The sequence below is a fragment of the Adiantum capillus-veneris genome, chromosome 2, assembly GCF_014529385.1.
Source record: "Adiantum capillus-veneris isolate H3 chromosome 2, ASM1452938v2, whole genome shotgun sequence".
NCBI lineage: Eukaryota > Viridiplantae > Streptophyta > Polypodiopsida > Polypodiales > Pteridaceae > Adiantum > Adiantum capillus-veneris.
In genome coordinates, this window is record NC_140932.1 from 131522813 (window position 1) to 131547096 (window position 24284).

Consider the following 24284-nt stretch of genomic DNA (forward strand, 5'->3'; position numbering starts at 1 on the left):
AACCAGCCTGGCCGAGACAGGAAACACACAGACGGAGTGAGAAGAGAGAGATTTCCCACTTGCCCACTCAACACTCACACATACACACTCACACACACACTCTCAATTCAGCTCAAAGGAGGAAAATTGCTGTTGTTTAGACTCAATGAAGCTCAGCCCAACACCAATGGGGCAAATAGTTTACACAGTATTGAGGAAATACACCAGATACAACCACAAAGTTAAGCAGAGGCTTCACTCACCGGAGAAGATTACACAGAAAAACAGCAGAAAATCTGTGACAAATTTGGCAAAATGGACGGCGCCATTGCGTCCGGAATGCCCAAAAATCCCAGTATACAATGTCAAAGTGCTCAAATCCGACCTCGGATGAGCAATTTAGGGCCAAAAAATACTCCAAAAACAGCAAAAACACACTTGCGGCTGTTCCTCCTCTCTTCTCCACGTTTTTTCTGGTCTTCTCTCTGTTTTTTCAGTTCCCACACTTAGCTTTATTAGTTGGGCACCCGTGGCCTTTTAGATGACCTCAAACGAACCCCGAACAGGCCAAAAACTGACCTCGCAGTGCATAGTTGTCACCTTTTTGCATCATCCGCACACCTAGCACTCAGTTTTTCCAAATAATGCATCCCGCAAGCACGTGAAGTGGCCCCAAAAGGTGGTCCTCATGATGAACTTTCTGCATAAGTATCACAAGAAAACACCCACGTCGTGTCCATACTTCTCCGCGTGCAAGTATTGACCCCGTTCAACCTCCTGACGCCACTCGATGCCATCTGACGCACCTGCTTACCTCATGTCTTCGGCCCGTGGATAGCTTCCTTGAGAAGTTTTACACGCTACCAACTCCTCCTTATTGTAGAAAAAAACACAGTGGTACTAGTAATAGTGAAAATCGATGCACTATGTACACCCTGTCCTACCTGTACACATGTGGGCCCCACGTAACCACCTAGCTATGGAAAATGGGCAAACTTTTATTTGATGCACCATGCATGTATATGCTCATATGCGCAATCCCTTGCTCCAAAAAACTCCTGACAACGTAAAGTGGCATTTGAGACCACAAGCATGTGTGCTTAGGTCTTATAAACATTTTTTAGAAGTTTCATTACGTTTGGATGTCATTTGATGCTATAAAGGATGTTATTTATTTGCCGATGAGCGATTGGCTTTTGGTGATTTCAGTCACTTGAGTGTAGCTTGAGTTAGATGCGAGTTGTTTGTTGTTTTCCAAGAGATTGACAACCTCTTGTAGCCTCTATGCACTAGTCGAGTCAGCTTCGTCCCATGGATTGACAATTTATTTATAGTTCTTGCTATGTCTGTAATAAGATAGGAGTGAGGTTAGACACCCGTCCCACAGAGTCAATTTATGTAGTCTCGTACGAAGCCATACTCAAATGTAGTGAGGTGCACATTTCACTATGTGAGTGCCACTTTGGATCATGTACTCTTTTATAGGGTTGATGTGGAGTTACAACTCTACGATTACACATATGCAAATTAGGCTAATAGCACATATGATCACGTCTATCAGCGGATCCATGTTTTCACTTGGAAGTGCTTCTATCACATGGAGTAGCAAGTAGCAACCTATGGTTGCTCTATCAAGTGCAAAAGTAGAGTATATGGTTGTTGTAGTGACAAGAGTACAAGGTTTCTACAGTGGTGGCATGTGAGATAACATGGCTACAATTGTTACTTTTGGACTTTGGAGTACAGGTACAAAGGTTGGTTCTCATCTATTGTCACAACCTCAGAAACATACAATTGTCTTGGAACCCAGTGTTTCATGCGAGGATGAAGCACATTGAGGTGCATTACCACTTCAGTAGAGAGAGGGTCTTGGCAACATGGAACTTGAGTATGTGAGGAAGGGTGATCATGTTGCAGATCTATCTTCATGAATACCCTTGAAGTAGAGAAGTTATTGTGTTTTTGAGAAATGCTTCGAGTATGGAAGATGGCATTGAGCTTGAGGGGGAGTGTTGAGATCTCAAGATCAACAAATACTACTCTTGGATGACTATCACCAATAGTTAGCATCATTGGCTCACCTTGGTGGATACCTACATCTTCATCAATGATACTATGGATTACATCAACTTGGTCTACCTACCGAAGTGATGGCATACTTATCCCTCCAATTCACTCACTAGCAGTTCACACTAGACCGTTGTACTAGTTTTCCCTTATGTTGCATTATCTTTTTTATGCATTGTAGACTTCTTATCTTGTACTAGTAGTGAAGAAGAAAAAGAAGGTTCAGCCTCCATGTGTGTGTGTGTGTGTGTGTGTGTGTGTGTGTGTGTGTGTGTGTGTGTGTGTGTGTGTGTTGCAATATTAAGATATACTTATACACAAAAGAACATTTTGTTCAAAAGAGAGCTGAATTTAAACATTAGAAAGGTGGTTTGCACAAAAATGATACTGCACTCAACTTATTTTTTGTACAATATGATCACAATGAAATAACATCCTAGTTATCCTATACATCCAGACTAAATTATTGTACGATGATGAAATACACCTTCATCTTTGAGGTCGACGAACTGCAGCAAAGCTAAAACTTTTTAAGCAAAGATAGAATTCTCACATGCATCCATATAAAACAAGACAACAAATTTTTTTAGACATGACTATGTATGGTATGTGTCAAAGGACATATTAGTTGTTATCCATGTCGTACTAAAAAATTATTACATTAGCTATTGTCCTAAAAGTGCAGAAGTAATTCAAGTACAAGTGCATAAAGGGTATTTACCAGATTTCATCTTTTAAAATAACCAAATAATGATTCAAAGATTTTCTAATTTACTTTAGAAGTATGGATCTTTTTTGTTTTGAATCCTTTTCCACCAGCCACTCTACAATGAAAATACAATGGGTTCCATGTCTCAACTATTCAAAAGTTACTTTAGCCAAGAACATATAAGGATTGGCCATCCTAAGAAGCTTGCACTTCTTCAAATCTTCCAAGCCTTTTAAATCCAAATTACAACCATTCTTAGTGTTTTAAAACCAAGTTAGCAACCAAACTGACCCCATTATGTAAAGCATTAGCAGTTCAAGTGTTATCTAACATTCCCCATTAGTGATGCTCCAAGTCTTTACAAGTCAAGGTTAAGTTTAAAGAGTCCAAATTAGTCTTGATAAGAAAGCTTCTCTTATGCCATCAAAATTCCAAGACTAGCACTAGGTAGTGTAATCCATCAAGCAAAGAAGTTTAAAATAAATCAACCCTATAAAGCAACTAAGGGGATGCCTATATTATAATTTGCCTAATTTTGAAGCAAGAAAAAGTGAGAGCGAAGCATCTTTATAAAGACAAATCTACTCAAGATATGTGTATTTACCACATTCAAGAATTTCTCAATAAATCCAATGGTCACAAGGCATCATAACTTGAGTCACTAGGTGATTAGTGAGCATGTAACCAATTCCAAAACCAATGTCTAAGGTAGCCCTACAAGCATGCTAAGATCCAGTTTTACAGGAGCCTAGAAGTTAGCAATAGTGAGAAGCAATTACGGCCAAGTAAAGCACTTTCAAATTTTCAAAAAAGAATCAAAATTATGGTATTATAACAGCCTTTAAGTCGGTTAGAGATAGGAGCCAATAATTTTAATCATAATGGTCCTCAGGACTTACTCAGTATAGCCAGAGGGAAAAAGATATCAAAGCAAGAAGTTGCCTGCAAGAAAATGATCGAAACTAGTTAGTGAGGCCATCGTGAAGCAACCCATCATTTTTAGAGCAAATCAGCTTAGACCGGCAGTATTTTCATTAAAAATTAGTTACTAAAGAGATAAACATGGTTCGGCCAATAGGAAAAATTGCCCAGCTAGTCATGATTACTACAGAGATCAGCATGGTTAAAAAGGCAAAATTACCCATCTAATCAAGTTAGTATCTAGTCACTCAATAAAAAACCTCGAGCACATCATTATAGTTACAGTGCTCTAGTCATGAGTAAGAATCCAAAATGCAACAAGTAAAGCACACCATTAGACAAAATCAATCATCCGCAGATCATTTCAAAGCAAGTCTCAGTAACTACAGAGCCTAGCCAGAGCTATAAAACAACAATAACCAGAGTGGAAACCATGTTGAGACCAACAATAACCAATAAGGAGTAAGGAGTAAGTTAAGCATGTGTGTCATGAATGTCTCAAGTCTAAATGCAAGCCTAAGTAATGCTAGAGCAATAAATCAGCATGAACTAGAAGTCTATGAGCTACTTCCATCATGAAAAACATCAAAAGTTACACAGCCATAAGTTTTTTAGTACATAGTCAAATAAAGCAAATCGAAAGTAGCCAAAGAGGAGCAAAGTAAATGTCCTAGTTCCTTCTTAATAGAGCAATTACTCATTATCAAGAACTGTAACTTTGGAAGATGAGTACATCCAAGTTTTTCTAAAACCAGCGATCAGTAGAACAAGCCCTAAAAATCATAAGAGAATCAAGATAGAGATAGGTGAAACATAATAGTCCAAGAACCATGGACAGTCTCTTCACACATCCTTACCATGGATCTTCTCTATTCACCCATCGGGATAGATCTCACTCTCCTCTCTCTCCAACTCCCCGTAGTTGTAAATTCCTATCTTTGTATATTATAAACAATGGTGAGCTCCCTAAAATTACTGGGAGTTCACCATTTGATATACTAAAATTTTCACCCTCAATTCATGGGTTTGCTAGAAAGATAGCTTTGCCAAAAAGCCTTGCATGGTGAAAGAGATCAACCGTGAAAGTATATTCTCTCTCTCTCTCTCTCTCTCTCTCTCTCTCTCTCTCTCTCTCTCTCTCTCTCTCTCTCTCTCTCTCTCTCTCTCTCTCTCTCTCTCTCTCTCTCTCTCTCTCTCTCTCTCTCTCTCTCTCTCTCTCTCTCTCTCTCTCTCTCTCTCTCTCTCTCTCTCTCTCTCTCTCTCTACGAATGGGTAACACACTTGTTAAATAATGTGCTGGAGAGATATAGAGTCTTGCAATTGGCCACTGATGTGCGTAATTGGTGCACTTCTCCCATTGGCAAATAATGTGTTGGAGAGATATAGAGTCTTGCAATTAACTACTGATGTAGGTATTGACAAATTCTTTTCCTTTTCTTTACTAGCAAGCCTGGGTTAATTGCTTTCAAAACGAGGAGATTATTAAACTTAAATTAGGTAAATCCTCACAAGGCATTCTAAAATGAAAGGAAAGGGTCCCCAAAGAGTTGTTCTAATAGTAAGGCTTTGGCCTCTCAACCTACGGGTTGTGGGTTCAAATCCCCGTTGGGTCACACTCTACTGGGACACCTTGTGCTCACCTGGTGTTCACATTGCTAGGGCTCTTGCCCTTGGACACTGGAGGGCATCCTCCTCCTGGGGTGGGTCACCCGAGGAGAGGTTCCTAGTAGCTGGTTACTACGAGTTCTCTTCGTCGTTCCCAGCACGTGGTGCATCAATTAGGTGGCCATGGTGATGGCTATCCGTGGCTCTTGCCCGATGGTACGTGGCCCTTTCCCGACCATGTAACATGACTAATATCTGGAAGGGATAAGTGTCATAATAATCAATATCTAATTCTCCTAAATGATTTTCTCATATTAAACTGATCATTTAATGTGGGGATGTGCCAGGGGAGAAAAAGCTAGAATATTGGTTAAGCTAGCAGACCGGCCACAGTAGGGATCCAAAGGAGGGAAAATAGGGATCCAAAGGGGGGGCCATCTGCAAAAGATCCATGTGCAACAATGGGCTAAAAAGATCCTAAGGTTCAGCCCATTAAGACTTCCAAAATGCTAAGGTTCCAAAATTCAAACGTTGTGTCCAAAGGTCAACCCTAGGGGAAATTGGATGCTTTGTGTGTAACTAAAAAGTCTTTGCATATCCCTACATGGGAGGGGGCGAGCCCTTCTTCTAGGGGATGAGAGAGAAAGTCACACACACACACAGGCTCCCTTTACACAAAGGGAATTAGGGACACATGTCAGCTCCCTAGCCCAGATGCCCACAAGGTGTGCCCAATTCCTATTGGATGGCCTTGGAGGTGGACCAATGAGAATTAGGCTAGAGTAAATCTAGTTTAATTAATTTAAAAACACTTAATAAAAGAACCAATGAGAATTAAGTCTCCTATAAGACTATTGGACAGTCTCCCAAGGGGTCCAATGAGCATTCAGGAGCCCAATGGCTTGCCTGATTCCTATTGGCCAGGAGGCAAAGGGGTCCAATGAGAGTTTAGTTTAATTATTAAATTACCTAAAGCTCTCACAAAAGGGGAAAGGGGGACACATGTCAGAAGGCTATCACTTATGCTCCTTAATAGCCATTGGCTTGACTTGGGGAGGTCCAATGGGGAGCCTGCAAGAGCAAATAGCAAGAGGGCTCGCCCAAGAGAGAGAGGGGGCTGATTTTTGCAAGGCATTATCACACACACTCACACAATCTTATGTGTGAATAAAGAGAAGACTATCTCTTCCCAAGCTTTGATGGAGAGCTCATCACCTACTCCAAGCTTGTGAGATAGAAGCCTACATCGACACACTCTTGGCTTGTGAATGCAAATCCAACCAAGATCCAAGCTTCAATGCATGCTAATCTCCTCTACCAAGCTAATTACTAAGCTAAAGCTATGCTAATAAGAGTGATTATGTGAGGAGATGTACATCTTTCTCGTAAGATACTCCTTCTTCCTCTCAATCTACTCTCATACCCTGCTAGCTCTCACCATCTTCGAAGGTGTGTGAGGTCTTGGGTCTGAGAACGGGGATAATTAAAGTTGTGTTTACTAAGTGTTTTGCTTAGTGCATGAAGCTTTCATCTTCATTGCACTAGCTAGTCTTGAAGGAATACAAAGAATTGTATTGTACAATGTCTCTCTTGATGGGAGAAACCATAATACAAAGCCTTTTGGAGGGGGGACTGGCTCCATGCAAATCCGGTCCTCAACTATTGTCAATAGCTTAATTTCTCTCTCTTTTGAAAGTATTGTTGATGCTATCTAACTAGGTGTTATGCTTTTTGTTGCTCTCTCCACCCAAGCACTCTTGTAATTCTCATTAGGAATCTATGTTCATGCTAATTTCCGCTACACATAAGTTTTTAGACCATTAAATGTTACATTCGTATCAGAGCACAAGGTTTCTCTTTTCTTGCTCAAGAAGGGAGGTCATCAAGCTAGCTATAAATGGTTGGTATAATTAATTGCCTGTGAGTAAGTAGAATAGCGATTTTTCAGCCTTGCAGTGCGCCTGCCTTTGTGCAGTTAACGGGGCATCACCGTTGAGAGCTATGGTCTTAATAGTGGAGTCCTACAGGGCTTGCCTACAGCTTAACCACTATTCAGCTATTAGAAGCTTGACAGGAGCCGATGCTGTTTTAGTGTCGAAAGACCCTCTCTTCTATTCCTTGCAATTAATGGTATTCGAGCCGCGGGTACAGTAGCTTGAGTGCTTTTTCTAAAGGGGTAAAGAGGAGTAGCAACTAGGGCTTGAAGTGCCAAAGTACACCTAAAAAGTTTACACCTAAAAAGTTTACACCTAAAAGTTGTTAGAATGGCTGACAATAGTAAAGAGAGTGAAATTAATGTGGATAACTTTGACTTTGCTCATGAGCAAGCTACTAATGATGCTTCAATGCTTGTTAACTATCTTGTTTCTAGGCTTCAACAAGCCATGGGCAATCCATCTCTCCAAAGTGAAGTGCAATGGCAGCTCCGTGCTCACGGGATTCTCCAAGCTCATCACCATGATGAGAGAACACCTAGGAAGCCTCCTTGTGAGACTCCCAAAAGAGGTCTCTCTCCGATTCGGGAAGAAGAAGAGAATCCATATGAAGGGCTCAAGAACTTACTTCTTGATGATGCATCTCCTTCCCAAACGAGAACTCAAGAGCCTCCATCGAAGGAACGAGAAAGAAGTGAGTCTCACGCCACCTTGGCGGAGATGGCTCCACGAAGACGGCGGGCTAAACGCTCTCCATCACCACCAAAGCGGAGAAGACCATCACACTCTTCTCCACGCCATAATTCAAAGAAGGATGATAAAAAGCAAGAGAAGAAAAAGGCGAGAAAGAGGACACCCTCTTCTCCATCTTCTTCATCCTCTTCCTCTTATGAAAGTGATGGTGAAGACAACGAAGATCAAGACAAGAAAAAGGCAAGAAAGAGGTCACCCTCTTCTCCACCTTCTTCACCTTCTGAAGAAAGTGATGGTGCAACCTTTGAACCATCAAAAAGAAGAGGCCGTAGGAAATCCTATGCCACATAGAAGAGGTCATCCAAGCTGAAGAAATTCAAAGAGGGTGGGAAGAGCATCTCTTTCCTTACCTATGATGGTACCTCTGGTGCTACGGACAAAGTCTTGGCCTTTATCCAGCAATTTGATGCGGCGTTTGGAGATGAGGGCTTCACGGAGTCCTCTAAGCTATGCCATGTAGCTATGCACTTTTAAAAGTCCGCCAGGAAATGGTGGTCTAGCCTACAAGCCAACGGTGAAGCTCCACGAACATGGAAATCTTTAAGAGCTTCCATTATGAAGCAGTTTTTGGCCACCGAAGCCAAAGACAAAGTACTCACCGAATGGCGAAGCTTAAAGCTCTCTCCCAATGAATCCATCCACAAATATGTAGACAAGTTTTGGGACCTACAACTCAAAGCCACTGTCTTTAAAAAGTTGGATTTTGGAGAGCAAAAGCAACAGTTTTGTGCGGGCTTAACCGAAGAAATGGCGGAGTATGTCAACTCCCAAAGGCCACGTACCATATTGGCGGTAATACACCATACTATGGTGGCCTCACGAATCAATTTCCAAACGGGGGCTAAAAGAAATAATAAGCCCCCGGAAAACAAGGGTTCCAATGAGCCTAAGGGGAAGGACAATGTCCAAAAGTCTCCTAAGGGCAACTCCAACAAAGCTAAAGAGAAGGGAGTTTACAAAGGTAAGAACAAACTCTCTCTTGAAGAGCTTGAGCGTTATCGCAAGGATAACCGGTGTTTCAAGTGCGGCGAACAAGGGCATGCGTACCGCGCTTGTCCCCAAAAGAACAACCGTCAAGATCCTCCTAGACCTTCCTTGGTTGAAATCCAAGAGGAGGAGACTCACCAAACTCACCACAAAGGATCTCCTCTATGCCATGCTTGGGAAAGGTAAGAGAACATGATGCTTAAATTCTCTTTGACACATGTTCTACTCACAATTTTATATCTATAGAGTTGGCCACCAAGCTAGGCATACAATCCTACGAGATGGGAGATGTCCTACCCGCAGACAGTGCCTTCAAGGGGCAAGAAGCTTCAGTTACTCCCTTAATCGGGAAATTGAGGCTTCATGTCCAAGGCTATGTGGACAAAGAGGACTTCTTTATCTCTCCTCTTAAGCATGAGGATGTAATCCTAGGGGCACCATGGTTTGACCGCCTGGCTGCCGATGTTAAATTTCCTGAAAGGAGAATCTTCTTTAAGTTCAGGGAAAAAGACATGTATATAGATGCTAAGGAAATGGGTAACACTATCCCCATTGTACATACACCAGCTTTCAACAAGTCAATAAAGAGCTCTATTTTCGTGTACATGATTTTTGTTAAAGATTCTCAAAATGAACCTAATGCTTTAGCAAAAGAAAATAAAAGCAACCAAAAAGGAATTAGAGTTATCCAATTTTCTCAAGGGGTTTCAAGATGTTTTTATTGACGACATCCCTTGTGAGCTACCTCCTAAACGAGGTAATGATGACCATGCAATTGAACTTCTTCCAGGAAGTTCACCGCCTAACAAACCTCTTTATAGAGTTTCTCAAGCTCAACAAGAGGAGATTATGCGGCAAGTGCATGAATTAGTTGAGAAGGGAATGGTTAGGCCTAGCTCATCTCCATTTTGCTCACATGTGCTATTAGTGCAAAAGAAAGACGGCACATATCGTATGTGTGTCGACTATAGAGCACTAAATAGGATCACTATCAAGAATAGGTTTCCCGTTCCACGGGTAGAAGACCTATTTGATAAGCTACAAGGATCGACCTACTTCAGTAGGATTGACCTAAAAAGTGGCTATCATCAAATAAGGATAGTTGATCAAGACATTGTAAAGACCACATTTCGTACCACATTTGGTCTTTACGAATACATTGTCATGCCTTTTGGCTTGACCAATGCACCAGCCACATTCAACCGCTTGATGGAGAAGTTGTTCAGGCCTCATCGAACCTTCACTGGAGTGTTCTTTGATGATATTATCATCTACTCTAATTCATTAGACGAACACAAGCAACACCTCCAGGTAATATTTCAAGTTTTGAGAGAGAATAAACTTTATGTTAATCGAAAGAAAAGTGAATTTTTCTTGCAAGAGATTCAGTATTTAGGTCATATTATCTCTCAAGATGGCATCCAAATGGATCCATCAAAGTTAGAGGTAATAAAAGGATGGCCTAAACCAAGGAATCTTCATGAACTAAGAAGCTTTATAGGTATGTTTGCATACTATAGACGCTTCATAGAAAAGTTCTCACAAATTGTGGGACCATTACATGACCTAACAAAGAAAAGAGTTATGTACACATGGTCTGCTAAGGAGAACAATGCTTTCGAAAAGCTTAAAAAAAAGCTTATCTCTCAACCTGTGCTTACAGTACCGGATCTCTCAAAACCATTTGAGGTCCAATGTGATGCTTGTGGTGATTGCCTTGGAGCTGTTTTAATCCAAGAAGGGCACGCCATAGGCTATGAGAGTCGAAGGCTCGACCCTGTTGAGCAAGCTCGAGGCATATATGAAAAGGAACTCCTTGCAGTTCTACATGCCTTAGACTCATGGAAGCACTATTTATTGGGGACTCCTTTCATTCTGCGAACGGATCACCAAAGTCTTAAGTACTTCATGAAGCAGACCAAGCTCTCCGACAAACAAATGAGGTGGGCAAATTTCCTTTCGCGATTTCATTTTCATATTGCTCACATTGCTGGCAAGCATAATCAAGTAGCTGATGCACTCTCAAGACGGCCGAGAGTGAATACGGTTTCCATAGCAACTCACAATGATCTATCTTCAATGATAGATGAGTACGCTATTGATCCTGATTTTAGAGATGTGATTTCAGCCCTTGCATTAGGGAAGAAAGAAGAACCATTTACTTTACAAGATGGTTATCTTCTCTATGGCAATAGACTATGTGTTACTAACTCACTACGTGAGAAAGTAATGTATGAATCCCATGCTCCACCGTATGCGGGGCATAGAGGGATTCAGTCTACCTTAAAGGGAATTGAAACATATTTCTATTGGCCTACCATGAAAGTGAACATACAAGAGTATGTTTCTAAATGTGTGGTTTGCCAAAAGACAAAATTTGATAGAGGGAAGCAACTTGGATTGCTTCAACCCTTTCCAATCCCTAATTCACCATGGGAGAGCATATCCATGGATTTTATCTTTGGATTGCCTAAGTCTATCCATGGGAATATGGGAATATAGACGATGGTAGACAGGTTCAGTAAACAAGCTCATTTTATACCTGTCAAAAAGACTATCAAAGCCCATCAAATGGCAACCCTCTTCATTTCACAAATTTTCAAGTACCATGGCTTGCCAATGTCTATAGTGTCGGATAGAGATCCTAGAATGACCAGTAATTTCTGGAAGGGTCTCTTTGAGAATTTAGGAACAAAGCTAAACTTCTCTTCGGCCTATCATCCACAAACGGATGGCCAAAGTGAAATAGCTAACCTAACAATTCTCGATCTACTAAAAGCCTATGTAACGGAAGTATCAAAGATCCCAATGGGAGAAGTACTTACCCTTAGTGGAGTATGCTTACAATAACACTGTACATACTTCCACGGGAAAAGCACCTTTCGAGGTAATTGAGGGAAGATGAAAAAGTCCCTTGCTACTTAAGGTACATGGGAAGATCTTCGTTGCAGATGAGTATAGCCGAAACCTACAAGAATCTTTTCAAAAGATTAAGGATGCTATCTCTATCTCACAGCAAAGGCAAAAGGCTGCTGCTGACAAGCACAGAAGAGCCCAAGCCTTTAAAGAAAACGATTGGGTCTTGTTAAAGTTTTCCAAGGCTCGATTAAGGCACACGACGGGCAAGAATCCTACGGGCCACCAAAAGTACTATGCTAAACTAGAAAAAAGGTAATATGGTCCCTTCCAGATTCTTAGGCCAATCAATGAGATGGCCTATCAACTCAAGTTGCCCAATCATTGGCTCATACACAATGCTTTCCATGTGAGCCTATTAAAGCCTTACAAAGGAGAGCCACCTCAAGAATCAACTATTGAAGACCCACCGGAGATCGAGGACCAAGAGGAGGTGCTGCAGCCCGAGTCCATTCTCCGACATGAAGACAAGGTATTAAGAGGTGGTAAGACTATCCGAGGATATCTTATTAAGTTTAAGAATTATCCTTTTGAAGATGCTAGATGGATGCAAGAAAGGACAATATGAACCTTGTCAATGCTTACAATGCTTCCCAAGAGTAAGCAAATGTACAAAATGTTAAAAATGAACAAAGTTTTTTTGTCTTATAAGACTCTCTTTTTCTTTATTGTGCACAAAAATGAAGTAGTATGCATGCTTAGATCACGTTTGCGGAGACGACGTCTCTCAAACACCAAGTAGAGCTTGTCACTCTACTATGGAAGACTGATAGGACTAATGTGCAGACATGCTTGCGGCAACCTCAGGCTCTCAAGCGCCAAATGGACTAGTCATCCATTGTGGAATGATGTCGTAAGGTAACATAGGGATCCTCTACCCACTAAGAAAAGGACTCATGAATATGCTTTATCTTCTCTACACCATAGTCGAGGACGACTATGATTTCAAGAGAGAGGTAATGTCATAATAATCAATATCTAATTCTCCTAAATGATTTTCTCATATTAAACTGATCATTTAATGTGGGGAAGTGCCAGGGGAGAAAAAGCTAGAATATTGGTTAAGCTAGCAGACCAGCCACAGTAGGGATCCAAAGGAGGGAAAATAGGGATCTAAAGGGGGGGCCATCTGCAAAAGATCCATGTGCAACAATGGGCTAAAAAGACCCTAAGGTTCAGCCCATTAAGACTTCCAAAATGCTAAGGTTCCAAAATTCAAACGTTGTGTCCAAAGGTCAACCCTAGGGGAAATTGGATGCTTTGTGTGTAACTAAAAAGTCTTTGCATATCCCTACATGGGAGGGGGCGAGCCCTTCTTCTAGGGGATGAGAGAGAAAGTCACACACACACACACAGGCTCCCTTTACACAAAGGGAATTAGGGACACATGTCAGCTCCCTAGCCCAGATGCCCACAAGGTGTGCCCAATTCCTATTGGATGGCCTTGGAGGTGGACCAATGAGAATTAGGCTAGAGTAAATCTAGTTTAATTAATTTAAAAACACTTAACACTAGAATGGTAACCTAACAGGACACAAAAGTGTCCTTTCAGGGTTTTGGGAAAAAATTCCAAAACCATAGTAGATCCACTCATTTTGAAAAATCCTTTCATGAGCTTATAGTTCAATAACTACTACATATGGAAAAAATGAGAAACTTGTAATTTTTCTCATCCCTTGGTCACTACAAGCCTCCAAAGTTGATGGACCAGTGCATTTTGCCCAAAACAACAATTTCTTACGATTGATTGCATATAAATAAGAGTGGAGATTTTTGTAGGACATGAGATAAAATGCCCCGTTAACTTCAATGGGTTGGTGACCAAAACATATGGTTGCTTTTACCTCACTAATTTTTTTTTGGGCAAAAAAAATAGGTACAAAAAAGTTGCATTTTTGCCATTCTGCGGACCTATCATCAAAGTTTCTATAGTCACGCTCAATACAGATACTATATACATGTTTTCTTAGTTCCCTTTGGGCCTCTAGATTCAAAAGGAGCCATGAAGCATGTCAAAAGGATAATGGATCTCTTACAATTGGAACCTTGGGGGCAATGATAAAGTGCTAAATACAGCAAACATGAAAAAATTGGGTTTAGCATTATGACCTCTAGAAACCCATAGAAACTACTCAATATCTAGCCAAGTTTGTAGTCTATGATTAGATATGGTCACTACCTACAAAATACACACAATTGGCCTAAGAAACTAGCAATATTGAGAAAGTTATACTTGCTACTCTAAAATGTATCGTATCCTTCAGCACAATCAAAAAACTCAACCATCATCATATACTATGCTATATAGCATATTAGGTCCCCCAAAACTCAAGGAAGATTAGCTTTATGTTATACATTACACTTACACAATCAAAATTGAATTTGGATATCATGAAAGCCACCAAAAAAATCATAAAAGTGCTAATTTTGGCCAAAAAACATAATTATGCAATTCTTGTAAATTGGTCATAACTTTCAATTTTAACACTTAGCTCTCCCTACAAGCATCAAAACATGTTGAGAACTATGAAGGCCTAACCTCTAGCCATCTAAACCTCACAAACATGAAGCTTAGAGTGGTATAGTTGCCAAAAATTGAAAAAAAGCCAAAAACAGGACCCGTTTTTTCACATAGTTTAGGTTCAAAAATGTTGTGCAAGAGTAAGGTTAATGGTGAGATCGATACTCAAAAAAAATGCTAAGTTTTTTTCAGCTCATAAGGCAACTTTGTGGATATATAGAACCTACAAATTCATTTTCATACTCTTCCTTGCTAGATTCCGAGCTTGCCTTGAAGAAAACCGAAAAATATTTACAAGCTTTAGTGTAAATACTGACAAATGCTTCAAATTTTGACCTAAAAGCCAGAATAGTTTTAATGGTTCCCTTATTTTCTTCGGTTAGGAAAAATGTTTTTGGCAAGCCCTGTCATGCATACATAGTGCAAGGAAACTCTAAAGACAGGAAAACACAAAAGGAAAGGTGAAGTAGAAGAAGTACACAAATGTAAAATGAGGTGCACATTGCATGCATACATATAGTGCAAGGAAACAAGCTGGCTCGAGAGGTGATGCAATCATGGGTGAGGCTCTTAATAAAGAAGAGGATTTCCTGGAATGGTGTGTGTGCAGGATGTGCGAGGAGGAATCATTGAAATAGACAATCAGACCGTCGGTTTAGGGTTTAGGGTTTAGGGCACCTTCTCAAACTCAAAATGCTTGAAAAGATTGTGTGGCGCTATCTGGCAGCCATCTGAGAGCATTGTCATTGTCATTGTCATTGGATACCATCAGGACAGTTTGAAAGGTGTATAACAAGACTTGAGAGAGAGAGAGAGAGAGAGAGAGAGAGAGAGTCTTCATGTTCATTGTTGCTTCTAAGTAGCACAACCACAGCATGGCATTTAAAGGTGCTGACCATTTGTGCTGTCCATAGCTTTCATATTTGGGAATTTCTATCCATTAAAAGCACACATAGTGCTGCAAGGCATTATGAGAAACATCATCTGCTCTCAACTTGTCAGCTCTTGATCATCTGACCTGGATTGGGAGCAAAACTTTCAAATACTGCGATCGAGGATCACATTTTGCTCGGCATATCTTTATAGCATCTGTGTCAGGGTTGCTCTCAAATTGAGAAAACCTCACTAGATGATATTTGTACCTGTTGAGGGCTCATGCAAAAGGCCTGGAAGAATCAAAGAATACTCAATGACATGAGTCACAAGACGTTAACTTTACATTCAATTGGATATATGATACAGCAGAGTCATGGCTAGCTGATCTCTTCCTTTAGGCACACGCATTGAGCCTTCCAAATCGATCCCACAACACTAACGGAAAACCTTGAGAGCAACCAGCACATCTCCACCTGTGGCCATGATTCACAAACCAGCAAAAAATCATTGATTATGGTAATATGATCCAAAGATTATGCATAGAAGATATAAGTGGATCAATCTTCAAACTACAGTAGGCTAAAAACATAATCCTGATAGGTTCTTTGCTTCCAAACACGGCACGCTTCACATGATGCAAGCATAAAATCATACTGCACACAGAAATTTGCAAGTCAAATGGGTGAGAAGTGCGCCATTGTGAGTAAGGCTAAGCATGCTTGCAATCAAAAGTTGGATCTGAATTTCTTGCTTATAAGAAGTGTCAAAGATATTTTTGCATCTTTTTGTGCTAGTGCATAGCTTCAATCAGGACTTACCAATGCTTAAACAAGAATCAATGTTGGTAAGCTTGATGGAGTATCACCAAGCTACATCTGCGTGCTGTCTTCTAGTGTTGAATGGGGATGGTCATGCCTGGTCCATGATTGATGCAAAGGGCCCACCCTCAGACTTTTGCTTGAAGATAAGTATGATTGCAAAATCTTTGTTTCCACTATCAAGCCTGTGTCTTTACTGTCAGAGTATCCCCCCTTCTCACAAGGCGAGTACTCGAGATGAAGGCAGATCGATGACTCACGTTCACAAAAATCCTACCAGCATTCAGCCTTATATCCGTCATTTGGTAGTCCCTTGCGGTAGAGCTCAAGTGAATGCTCTCCTTCTTGGTGCATTCTATTCTCCTTTTCCCGAGCTTTGCATGAGTTATAGGAAGCTTACCCTCTAGAATCATGACCCCGGAATCCTCTCTTCTAACAATGTCTAAACTCTTATCCCTGGTAGAGTCTTTGTCCAAGGCCACAGAGACATCGCCTGACTGATCTTGGTTGTGGCTATGTGCGGTTAGACTGAATTTCCTTCCCATTTTGATGATGGCACCATCGTTGCCATGTATGATCATGCGGGCAGCGCTGGCTGAGCCTTTGTATGCTTCAATGGAAGAGGCATTGCCATGAGCACACAATGCAGAGGTATGGCCAGAGGATATGCTACTTGGATGGCTTAAAGATGAATTTGAGTGCATGTTTTCCACACTAGTGCATGTGGCATCAGACTCCCTGGCCTTGCTTTGACCTACCTGCTGCCCTTCTGTGTGCATGCTTTCTGGGGTCTTTCCATGAGAATCACTACTATCGAGTCCCTTGGTGTCCAGCTCCGAACACTCCCTCTGACTACTTTCTGTAGTCACCGAGGAGCCTTTATTGATCCCTTTTTTGCACGATGTGCATGCTGCCACCGGATTCTGTGCAACCTTATGCTTGCTTACTGCAAAGGTTTCAGTTTTCGGGTGTTTATGCTGCTCACTGCTTTCTTCAGAGTCCAGCAACTTGGGTGGACTTTCCTTCTTGGAGGAGGCTAGTGCTCTGAAGACTTTGACAAGTTCTGATCCAAGTGCGCTGCATTTTCCTTCAGCCGTCATGGCAGCCTCGATTGCTGTCTGTAATTGAGAGCTGAAGACCTCCATTCTGGAATCCAAGGACCTGCAACATTTCCCCACTCAAATTATATGATGATAGAAGATGATATCTGTGCATTAACATTCTACCATTGGATCTCATATAAAAAGCATGCATGCCAACACAATCTGTGCTTTATACTGCACCAAGCTTGACCATATATGGTTAGGGAGCTAAAATCTCATATTGAATAGCATGCATCAGAATGCCAACACATTTAGGTACTCAAATTTTAATAAGCTGCAATCAATCAAGATGCAGATATCTACAAATTTGAGCTTAATATTTTCAAATTAGGCCAAAAATTCATGTATTACCTTGTTGCCAGGCTTGTTCCAGCCTCCACCTGATGCAACCGATTTTCCAAGTGCACGACTCTGGTCTCTAATGTAGCTAATGCTGCTTGGATTTGCTTATCTGCCTCAGAAACTTCCTCCTCTTGGCCTTCAATCTTCTGCAACTTTTTGAAAAATGCAGACATCTCTTTGTACAAGCTCAAAAGACTCTGCTTTTCCATAGCACCAATCTGCTGTTTCGCCAATGGCTCGTTAGTGTTTTCAGATAGGTTGTCTCTTTGAAATGGGTTTTCCAAGTGGCATATTCTCTTCTCAAGCTCTGCAACTGCTGCACCCTCAGTAGCTTCGTGTTTTGTTGTAGCCTTTTCCAGGACTTGGGTGCTTGTGTGAACCTTATCCACAGTTTGAGAGAGACTTGAGAGAGAGTGGTCCAAAACTTGGACCTTCTTTGATACATCAGAGACCCTTTCAAGTATGCCTTTCTGCTCCGCTGTGGCAGCGACTATTTGCTTGCTGAGGTCAAGCAGGCAAATCTCTTGTTTTCTGTGCTCTTCATCCAATTGTGAGGTGCTTTGGGCCACCCTGCTTAGGGCAGTCACCATATCCTCCACCCTTTCTCTCATCTCTACCATCTCGCAGCACTTCTTTTCCTGTTCTTGTAATACATGCATCTCCTTCATAGCTTGCAGAGCCTCCCCTACCTCTTCCCTTCCAGCATTGAGTACAGCAACTTCCTCATATGCCTTGGTAAGCCCCTCCAGGACCTCTTCAGCTTTGTTTGCAGCTGCCATTGCTTCATTAGCTGCTGCAGAGGCTACCTCTTTATCCTTGTCTATCAAGCAGAGCGAGTTCCTCAAACTCATCATATCATTCTGAAGACCCTCCCATATCTCAAAGCTTCTCCTTTTGGCTTCAGAAGAAGCAGCAATAGCCAGGTTCTTCTCTTGAAGAAGGTCATCACTCAATGCCCTGATTTCATTGCAAGCCATTGCTGCTGCTTCCCTCTCTAGTTGCAAAGTCTCTTGAAGCTTCAAGCTGTTGTTCCTAGCATTATCAATCTCGGCTCCAAAGGAGCCAAGTATCAAAGCTGTGGCTTCTGCCTTATGCGCAGAAGCCACAGCTTTGGCTGCAGCAGCAGATGCACACTCTTGGTCCTTCTCTGTAATAGCAAGGATGGAATCCACCTTGAATTGAGCTCGTTGAAGATCTTGGCTGCTGTCAAGGATGTGTTCTAGGTGCGAAATGCGGGACTCAAGACCATCCATTACTAGGTCTTGCAAGGAGTTACCTCTACCCAAAGTGCTCTGATGCTGTCTCCTCAGAAACTCTTCCCATCTATATTCCATATCTTGCAGCCTATCTTGACCAATCATTTTTACAGCCAGAAGATCCTCTCTCACCTCCTCCAATGCACCAAGATAGTAATGAGAGAGCTGATCCATTCTCTCCATGACATGCTCTTTCTCTGCAACACTTGCATTTGTCTTCTCTCTCAGAAGCTCCTCCCTTATTGCCTTCACCATCGCAACATCTTCTTTCATGGTTCCTTCTGTTTGCCTTACCCTTTCATATAAACTTTCCATGCATAGCTTATCACTCAAAAGAGACTCTTCAAGCCTTTTCAAGCTCTCTGCTTCCCTCGCCGAATCCTCTCTTATCTGCGCAAATGCTGTTTGAACACTTTCAACAACCTCTTGCACATCTCTTCTTATCTCCTTGCTCTCATTTCGTGCTTTGATATTCTTCCTCTTCAAGCTCTGCACCTGCTTTTTGAGTACTTCACTCTCGGTTAGAATAACACTTTGCTCTTTGTTGAGACTTTCTTTGGTCTCCCCTGCAACCTTTGTAAGCTTCCCAACTTGCTCTCTTATCTCATCTCTGCCCTGTGAAAGCTGACGGATCTCCTCCCAGATGAGGCAAAGCTCATTCCTCAGGTTAGCCATGGCATCTCTGTCTGCACATGAGTGAAGGGCATCAAGCTTTTGCAAAATCGAACCCTCCAAAGCATCACAACTCAGTTTAACTCTTGCTTCTGTCTTGATTTGCATTGAATCAATGCTGGACATCAATTCACTACGCAGGGTTTCCAAATTCTTCTCCGTTTCCTTCTCAAGGACCTCCAGTTGGCCTTTACACCCATCCTTCATAGCCTGCATGTTGAAGCATGTGTTTCCCATCATCTCCTTTATCAAACTGGACTTGATCTCCTCGATCAAGCAGTCTACTTGCTCCTGTATCAACTTGACCTTGCCTTCACAATCTTCCACTTTCACATGCAATCCATATGCAAATTTTTCTTTCTCATGCTCCTTCTCTACAAGAAGTTTCTGCGTCCACTCAAGAGTATTGACAAGCTCATCCAACTTCAAACGGACATCTTTGTCGATGTAGTTCTTCATGAAATCACTTTCTCTTGTGGAACCATCCTTGTGCTCTTTAAGATCTTTCTCTAGCTGGTCTATCTTTGCCTGCAGTCCCAATTCCCCCTGATGTCTATTGTCTCTAAGGTCAACTTTTCTTTGTCCTGAAGTGTCCAGAAAATTCATTGGAACATCATCATGAAAAGGACCATTGGAGCCTCGTCGTTCCTGCAAGAACTGATATGGGTGGCTCTCATTTTTCATCGAAGCTTCCTCTGGAGCTTCATTACCACAGCTTTGAGCACTAGCTGCCTGCCATGGAACATCAGCAGTCTCTTTGCATTTTTTTGGTGGGATTGAGCTTAAGATAGAGCTTTTCAGCATATCTTCATCTTGTGTAGCAGCCCCTTCATTTGAGGAAAAGCAAGACAATTCATGAATAAAATGAGCTTGCTTCTCCACCCAATCTTGAGCATTTGTCCATCCATTACTTACACGTCCTGTACAGGTCTCCTGCATGTGTGTCGCATCCTTCGCGCTCTCATCGTCCTCGCGTATATTCTTCACCTGCTCAAATCTGTGCTGCATTTTCTTCAAAAAAAAATCCTTTGCAAACCGGAACTTGTGACCAGCTATGGTAAAATCCTCTGTTTCATTATCTTTGAGAGGAGAATGGAAGTCCTCATTCTCACACACCTCTGAAAGAGGTAATTGTATAGCACAATCAAGAGACTTTGATGTTAATTCCCTTTCTGTGTGTTTAGATAAAGTGCTTGAGGGCTCTAATGGCTTCTCTGTTTGGCTAGAAAATGGGGGACACCAATGGGAGTTCTTGGCATCTGCATCCTCAAGGTGCCCTGAAAAGAGAGTGCATCCTTTTAAAGCTGTTTGGAGTGTCTCGTCTGCTGAGAAAGGTGGTTTAAGTTCAATGAACAGTTGCATTCAAACAACCCAGAAAATCACAAACAAACAAAAGATTCAATTGAGCTTGTCAGATTTGGCACTAGACCGATTGGAAATATGCACTTCAACGCAAATGCACCTAAAGTAAGTTGGTTTGAAAGGTTCTTTGTGACCTTTAGTATGTACTACAGAAAACCTTAAGTTGGTTTTTCTTTGCTACCTTTATGTACTACAGAAAAATTGTAGTACATGCTTGGTGCATAAGCACACAATATACACTGAGTGTGAGACTAAGGGGAGACCAGCATGCCTCTAATCTCCCAACCATGCACCTTTATAGAGTGCCCCCTAGCAGGCATGCCATCCACTTGGCAAGGCCTTGCCCTAGGGCCTCTACCCACGTGACCATACTTACAGCCTGCGCTCGACTCATGTCCCTTGACAGGGACCTTGTCCTTACACTATTCCCCAGTTTTTTTGTCCTCGAAAAAAAAAAGGTGGGGAAATGCTTCTTAATCACACTTATTTTCTCTTAATTAAGAACCCTCTTCAGGTCTCATATGCCAGGTTAGAGGAGCAGGGCAGGACTTATATCTATGAAATTATGAGTTGGAAATAAAGCACATAGAGGATGATTTTCACCTTCAGGAATGATTCTTTCTTTAGGAAGTCCTCTATCCAGCTGCGAACTCATGGTGTCACATTCTGGTAAGTCCAATTCCCTATCAAGCTCGAAAACTGGATTCGAGTATGTTAGCGAATCTGCAAACGTGTTGCTGCTGGAAGGGGAGTGAGCACAAGCATTCTCAGGCTGATCACCAATGGGAGCCACCCCTTTGAGCACACCATGAAAAGGAGAGTCTGCATTCGTCCTTGCAGTGTGTATATGACAATTTACTGCCTGCGTTGGCCAACAGCCTCTGCTGTTATCAGCTGACGCATCATTAGGAACCAACTGCTTCAACTTGGAAATGTAATGGGAGAATGGAAGAGAAGCATGATGTGCTGAAGGTGATGGGGGCGAGGTATTGGCAGCCGAATGGAGATTATCTGTCTTGTCCCTCGGCATTCTATCTGTTGCATGAGAAGACTTCACATGCTCTTGCGACATCCAGCGGTTTTCTGCACCGAGAACGTTTGTAGGGCCATTGTAAGAGGTGCTACTATTGATGTTTAAGCCTTTGTATGCTGCATCTACACCACCATCCCAGAATTTCCTCTCACCAGCGTATTTTTGGTGAAAGGGCGCATATTTCCTTTGGTTTTTTTCACTGTCCTCTTTCCCTACAACTCCCTCTTTGTATTTGAACCATCTCATTTGATCTCTGAGCTTCTCATACTCTTCCTCCAGCTTTGATTTTATGCTCATTACGACACCATCTTTCTCCTTTGCAATTTTTGCAGAAGGGTGGCCAGAAACTCCATGATCAAGCACAGACTTTTCTAATTCTCCGTGTGCGAGACAGCCCCCATTGTGCCCATGGTGATCAGCCTGACTTGTTAAGGCTACCACATCCCATTCTTTGCTTGTGCTTTTCCTGGAACAATCCCACTCTTTATGCATCGACTCAGCTTTCACCGTACCATGATCACGAGACAAGTGGCTGTGCTGAATGTTTCCATTCCACCAAGGCTTTGCAAATCCTGTCATTCCCTCTCTTGAAGATTCCCGTGTGCCGTCCACACCTCGATTGCCACCCTTCATCTGCGACACAGATGAGACGTCCTTAGGACGAAGTGGAAAACCATTTCCATCCTTCTCTGCAGCAAGAGCGCCGTCGTCTGAAGAAGGCATCGTCCCATTGTGGAAATCTCTATGCAGATACGATGTGGGCATATTTTCTTTGCTGGAGCCGTCCATTTTCTCAGGGCTGTACCATCTTCCATTCTCTTGTTGACATTGAAGGGCAGCGGTTGCCTCAGAAGGAGCAAAGCAAGGTGGGTTCCGCGACATCGAAAAGCTCATGCTCCCATTATTCACTGGCAGCACGGTCGATTTGGTATCAGATTCTCTAACCATGCAATGCATTAACTCATCCTCATGAAATTCCCTAGAATCGGATGAAGGCACTCTTCTAAAACCATTCTCTTGTAGACTGTCAAATGCATGCTCTTTCAAAGGTGATGCACAGCTACTTGCAGAAGGAGAGGCCGCTTGGTCGGCCTCATACATGTTTGGCAAGGTCCTAGCTTCCTTGTTCTGTTGCTTTCGCAACTTCTTCGAAATAACATTCTTTACCTTCTTCACAGGCTTCTGTTGCTGCAAGCCCAGAGCAGCAGCATCGCATGAGAATTTTGGCAAAGCAACAGGTTTGGGGTGCACCTTCCTCGCCTTTAAAACACCATTTGAATCCTTCAGCTTGCTTGCAGAAAGCTCGGCTTCGAGCTGTTGCATCCTTCTCTTTATGTCTGGTACAAGAGTTTGAAGCTCTACTATCTGCTTCTCTGTCTTCTTCTCATCATAGAGAGGGTGAGAGGGTATGGTTGTCACCACCAGGGCATTGAACTTTTTCAAGTGCAGAAGCTCGTCGGTGAAGAGTTGAGCTTTTTTGGAAAATGCAGCCTTCTTCATGCAAAGCCGAGCATTGCGGCAAAAATAGTTCAAAGGAAGCATGGAATGTTCCATTATGTAGCAAACCAAAGAGACAGAGGGGAACAGGGGATGCCCGATGGGGAGATAAACACCAGATTATGGTCAAGGGATGTGTGTGTGTGTGTGTGTGTGTGTGTGTGTGTGTGTGTGTGTGTGTGTGCGCGTGCGCAAAAGCGCGAGAGTGTGAGTGTATATCCTAAATGCTTGCTGAAACAGAAGAACGCACACTCAGAGATTGAGATTTAGTGCATAACCCAAATTCAGAGGCGGATTTGCGATCCTCACAGTACCTTAGAGATCCTAAACTTGCAGAATGAGGATGATGCAGAAGAGAAAATGGATTTGATCTGTGCAAACGCAGTGTAGAAACATGCCTTTGACAAGTGATGAGAAAGGAGGGAGGGACGTGCTTGGGCATGCTTCATCATCACATGAGTTACAGAAAATGGGAGGCTCATTAAGGGCCGCATTTCTGCAAGGTCGCAGCTTAAGATAAATGCCATTGCAGTGATCCCCAGCTAAACCTATAACTCTGTGTCTGTGTGTGTGCACGCGCGCGCGAGAGAGAGAGAGAGAGAGGGAGAGAGGCGTAACCTGCAGCTGCGGGCGAGAGTGCCAACTGCCTTCGTGAACGACAGTTATTTACCCGCCGAAGAGTGTCTTTGCACCGTGACAGCTCCGAGGGATGTCGAGCTCCCTAATTGCAAAGTTGCATTTGCTCACCTCCATGCGGTCCTTTCAGACTAGTCCGGACAGTCGTGGTCATTCCGGAGTAGCTTCAATCTTTGGCTAAGGGTGTTTATCCTACACACCATCTAATCACGAAGTGAACTGTTCAAAACATGGCATCAAGTTGCATATGATTTAATAGTGCATAGTTATATTGCCAAGTAATATGGAAGAGTGACC

At 42.3% G+C, this 24284-nt stretch overlaps 1 protein-coding gene across 2 annotated transcripts; it reads right to left on the reverse strand.

The window, feature by feature from the left end:
• Window positions 1-14840: 14840 nt before the first annotated feature.
• On the reverse strand, window positions 14841-24050 carry LOC147463638 (uncharacterized). Of its 2 annotated transcripts, XM_086489870.1 has the most exons (5): window positions 21425-24050; window positions 17541-20736; window positions 16347-17247; window positions 16087-16117; window positions 14841-15741 (listed from the first exon to the last, which is right to left on the reverse strand). In XM_086489870.1, the coding sequence occupies exons 1-5, from the start codon at window positions 23406-23408 to the stop codon at window positions 15704-15706; spliced, it is 6150 nt and encodes a 2049-aa protein (XP_086345996.1). In that variant the 5' UTR covers window positions 23409-24050; the 3' UTR covers window positions 14841-15703. The 2 variants fall into 2 exon arrangements, 1 of the variants encoding a protein (XP_086345996.1); XR_015185234.1 differs by having other exon boundaries at window positions 16087-17247.
• Window positions 24051-24284: the final 234 nt, after the last annotated feature.